The 4,731-nt window shown below is 42.3% G+C and overlaps 3 protein-coding genes across 3 annotated transcripts in view; 1 reads left to right on the top strand and 2 right to left on the bottom strand.

Annotated features, from left to right (window-relative positions):
• CSUI_002288 (uncharacterized protein) overlaps positions 1 to 139 on the bottom strand; it is a gene marked incomplete at its 5' end in the record, with an annotated part of 2,854 nt that extends 2,715 nt beyond the window's left edge. The window contains one exon of the mRNA XM_068062490.1: positions 1 to 139. This exon is cut by the window's left edge and continues 179 nt beyond it. Coding sequence (XP_067925535.1) covers positions 1 to 138 — 138 coding nt within the window.
• Positions 140 to 369: 230 nt separating this feature from the next.
• On the bottom strand, positions 370 to 902 carry CSUI_002287 (uncharacterized protein; the record flags this gene model as incomplete). The annotated part of the gene is made up of 1 exon (XM_068062489.1): positions 370 to 902. A coding segment is annotated over one exon (171 nt), but the record flags the coding sequence as incomplete, so codon positions are not given.
• Positions 903 to 1,078: 176 nt separating this feature from the next.
• Positions 1,079 to 4,656, top strand: CSUI_002286 (dead deah box helicase domain-containing protein; the record flags this gene model as incomplete). Its single annotated transcript, XM_068062488.1, has 1 exon — positions 1,079 to 4,656. A coding segment is annotated over exon 1 (2,262 nt), but the record flags the coding sequence as incomplete, so codon positions are not given.
• Between the last annotated feature and the right edge of the window lie 75 nt (positions 4,657 to 4,731).

The raw sequence follows: 4,731 nt of genomic DNA, 5'->3' as shown, positions 1-4,731 counted from the left end.
GGAGAAAGGAGGAGTAAGAAAGAACACGGAAAAGTCAAGGAAAGACTGTGAAAGAGAGACGGAAAGAAAGATTACGGAAGAGAAGTAGACTAAAAAAGAAAGAATCAGAGAGAACGAATGAAACGAAAATGAACGAAAGAGAGAAAAGGAGAAAAGTCTTGGACAGAAATCGAGTCAGAAAAGGAACATGATACAGTCAGGCACATGGCTTTTTGCATGCGTCAGGTGTCTTTATGTCCTCCGCATTCTTTACTGAGTAAAGCTTCTCCCATAGATCCCTCTTCTCTACACGAGGAGAGTCTATTGGTAATATTACCCCTTACTTGTCTTCTTTTCTCTGCGACAGATACTTGGACAAAAAACCGTCTTGACTTGCGTAAAAAGTCGGAGAGAAGAAAATCGTCCGAATCGTATAGTGATGTGTCGACGAGAAGAAGAGACGGGACGGGAAAAAGAAAAATTGAGAGGAAGATCCCTGAGGTTTCGACAACCTTCGTAAGACGGTAGAAGAAGAAGGCCTCCTCCACCTCTTCTTGTGAAAAGAAAGAGAAAAGAGAGAAAAGCCGAGACGTGTTTCCGCCCAATAGGAGTCCCCTCACTCTCTGTTTTCCCCTTCCTCTTACCTGACCTAGCCACACAAGGGAACAAGGACGAAGGGGAAAGAAGAAGAGAAAAAAGAAACAAAGAACGAACGAAAGACAGAAGAAAGGCAAAAAATCAACAAATTTTCCTAACACACAGGAGGCACTGACACGAGCGGGCTAAGAAGAAAGCCGACGGAGAGTGACGCAAAACTCGAAGAGAAGGAAGACACAGGAACCAAAGAACAGGAGAGTAGTGATCCAAGCGTTGTTACATAGAGAGGAACAAGGGGAAAAGAAAGATGTGTAAGAAAGAAAGAGAAACACGGAGAGAGAAGGATTCAAACACTCAAGCCCGGCAGATGTGTACGCGCCCTTGTGCCGGCGCATGCGTCGCCAAGAGCATGCAGTCAAGGGGCCTTCCTGGAAAGACAATTCGTTGTTGTGTTGCGCATGCCAAGAAAGACAATCGAGATGTGTCTTTCTTTTTCTCTTCTCTATCATCATCTGTTAAACCTCCCTTGCTTCCTCCTTTTGTCTCTCCTGAAGTCGCCTTTGCTCTTTTTTCTTTCTCACTTTTCTTTCTCAATGATATAAGAAAGTCTTCCAAACCTTCTTTGTCTCTCGAAAAGGAACAATCGACTGAGCTGTCTCTCTCCTTGTCACACGTACGTACGTAGGTTTTCTTGTCAAGTGTATATCCACTCGGAGGCTCACACCCCTTCTGTCTGCTTCCTTTCTTGCCTTTTGCATCTTTCTTTCCGCAACCTCTCTTCTGCGGAAACGCGCTCTCACTTCCAGCAGGTCCATAAGTCAAATCCATCTTAGAGATTCATGTATACAAAGACAGATGTATCTTCTGTATCTATGTAAATACGTACTTGTATCTGTGTGTACATACTGATATACAGACAGGACATAAGGGGCGCAACAATACATGTATATATATATATATCTATAGATAGAGAGAGAGAGAAACAAAATTAGATGGTGTACCTACTTGTCATCTCTGGCTAGTATTGTAATAGTAACAAGACAGAGAGGAAAATTAGAGAGAGAGACACTGAGAAGGTGAATGTCGAGTTTCCGAATCTTCATAGAGATAGGCATGTCTACATCCGGCGAATCTCTTCTTCTTTCTCTTTTCTCCCTTTTTCCTCTTCTTCTTTTCCCTGCTTTTTCTCTGTGTCTAAACTTTCATGGAGAGATTTCTGTCTAAAAATGAGTTCTCTTCTAGGAGGAACTGGCTCAAAGAAACCCTTCTAAGAGACGATGAATATAAAGAGCGTTACGCATCGATTTTCCACTTCACTTCTTTCAGTGAAAGAAAAAGAAGAGTATTAGGCTGATAAGAATGACGACGATGAAGAAAGAAGTCCTCTTTTCTTCTTTTCCTCTTGCATGTGATCTAATTGCCTGACTCTACAGAACTTCTCTGCGTCGTTTCCATCCAGCCATCTCAGAGTGCAGTTTCTTTCTCGTGCTTCTACGGCACCCCCGTCTCCTTCTTTCTTTTCTCTTTTTTCTCATCGAAAGAAAGATCATCTTCCTTCTTTTCTTCAACTCGGCCGGGTAAGACAATAAACGTCTTCTTCTTTTCTACGTCTATTCCTCAGTCTTCTGAATGCGATAGAAGGGTATGTTGGCCCTGTAGATCTTGTTTTCTTCTTCATTCGAGGCGACTCTTTCCTCCTCTTGAAAGATATGAAAGAAAGAAGAGAACGAAAAAGAAAGAGAGAGAGAAGGAAGAAGGTGATGATCCTAATGTTCTCTCCCTCTCTTCGTCTTTGAAACACACAAGACTGAGGAAGATGACGAGAAACACTGTATCTCTTTTGGCACCTCCCTATACACTAGAAAAGACGAGAAGAGAGTCATCAATAAGAAGCGTTTTCTCCTCTTCTTCAAAGTCCCTTCAACTCAAACATCTTCCACTGCTTCCTTCCTCTCTTTCTTTTCTTTCTTTTCGTCATTCCTGTCTTAGTTGTCAAAGAAGAAAGATACTGGATCATCCTTTCTTCTCCTTCCCTTCATCTTCTTCTTCACGGCTTTCTTCTTCTAATTCTTTTTCTTCTTGCCGCTCAAGGACTTCATCCTTCTTCTTTTCTCCTCCGTGTCCTTCTTCCACTTCATCCTCCTTTCCTCTCTTTTCGAGAACTTCTTCTTTAACTCTCTCTTCTCTTCATTCGCGGTTTCACCTATCTTTTCGTCTTTTCTTTCCTCCTCTATCTGAAACTCTCAACGATTGTCTTCATCCATTCAGAGATCAACCACAGAGACAATGGATAGCTACGTCTTCTCTTCAGCCAGGAAGAAAAGGAAGAAAAAGAGAAAGGAGACACATAGAAAGAAAAGAAGAGAAGTCTCTTTATGTTACGAAGCTAGTAGAGAATCATCAAAAAAATGGCGAGTCTCTGCAGAGAAAGAAAGAAGGGAAATTCTCCTTCTCTCAATCTCCCCCGTCTTCTTTATCCTCTTCTGCTTCCTCATCCTCTTCTTGGTCTTCTTCTTCTTCTGACTCTTCTTCTCATCCGTCTTCCTCGCGGTCGCCTCTCTCTCCATCTTCTTCTTCTGCACATTCAAGGATTTCCGGAGAAGGATTCTCTAGGCATTCTCAATCATCTCGAGATGATATAGAAGAAAAACTAGAGACAGTCTCCTCTTCTGTCTGTTCCTTGGATCAACAAGAAGATGTGTCTCTTGTAGATTGGGGTGAATCTTCTCCTCTCCCCACTAAAGCATCTATTTCTTCTTATAAAGAGAAACCTCGTAGCTTCTCTTATGCGCCGGAGAGTGGTACAAGGGTAGACAAGATCAACACGAATGAGAGAGGTAAGAACCCAAACGAAGAAGAAGAAAAGAAAGAGGAATCAGAGAGCAGAATGAAGAGAAGCAAAGAAGAAGAAGAGGAACGAGGTAAGGAAGAGGATCCAGATGGAGCGAATGACCCAGGTGTAGAGAGGAGAGTCACTCCTTTGACATGGGCTTCTTCAGATGCAAAGAAGCTCCTTTATAGTGAAACAGTGGATGAAAATAGTAGCGCAGGTATTGATAGAGATCTTTCTCATCCGGTCTCTTACGTCGGAGAACCTCTAGATTTCGATTCTTATGAAACGTCTCGTTCTTCTCATCTCTCTTCAGTCAGGTCTCTTTCTCGTGATCCAGACGGACCACTGTCATTCTCTATATCTCCTTCTTCTTCTCTTTCATCTTCTTCTACTCTGTCTTCTTCTTCTTCTTCCCCCTCTTTCTCGTCTTCTTTTTCTTCTTCGCTTCCATCCTCCCCTTCATCCACCTCTTCTAAAGTTTCCTACGATCGTCACGATACACCTCTACATTCTCCTCGTCATCTTAATAAGAGTTTCGAGGAAGAAGGGCGTCATGAAGAATCAAGCAGTCATCTTGTGTTTTCTTCTGTCTTTTCATCTTTACATCGTTCTTTACTCACGTGTTTACTCCGTGGAGGCAGTGGAATTATCACCCCTACGGATGTTCAAGAAAGATCCATACCTCTTCTTCTCAAAGGATCTTCATCTTTAGTTCTTTCTCCGACAGGATCAGGAAAGACATTTGCATGGATGCTACCTCTTCTTCATCGCCTGATTGTCTCAGATAAGGAGAAACTTGCTCCTTTTCCTCAGCAGCCGAGGTCGATTATCTTGATTCCCACACGTGAATTAGGTCAACAGATTTTGACGCAACTTCGACGTTTTTCATCTGTCATTACTTCAGGTGTATGTACAGCTGGACAATCGTATGTGAAAGAAGTGCGAATGCTACAGAAGGGTGTTGATGTGATTGTATGTACACCTGCACGTCTTATGCTGCATTTACATAAACATAACTTGAATATGAGGAGAGTCATGTCGATGGTTATAGAAGAAGCAGATACACTCTGTGATTCCTTCTTCGAACAAGAACTTACTTTTCTTCTCTCCTTCTTTCCACATCATTCTTCTGCTTCTTCCTTCTCTTCATCCTTCTTGGATGAATCTTCTCCAGCCATCTCATCTTCGTCATCGTTCAAACACCGGCTTCTTCCTATCAACTCTCGACAAGTTCCTTCATCCAGCAAAGATGTTGATCGACAACGATCTTCTTCTTCTCTTTGCAATTTTTTAGGAGATCATGTTGAAGAGGATGAACATGA

Source organism: Cystoisospora suis, assembly GCF_002600585.1.
Source record: "Cystoisospora suis strain Wien I chromosome Unknown contig_971, whole genome shotgun sequence".
Classification (NCBI taxonomy): Eukaryota; Apicomplexa; class Conoidasida; order Eucoccidiorida; family Sarcocystidae; genus Cystoisospora; species Cystoisospora suis.
Note: the sequence above shows the minus strand (reverse complement) of the source record. Positions and strands in the feature narration are given on the sequence as shown.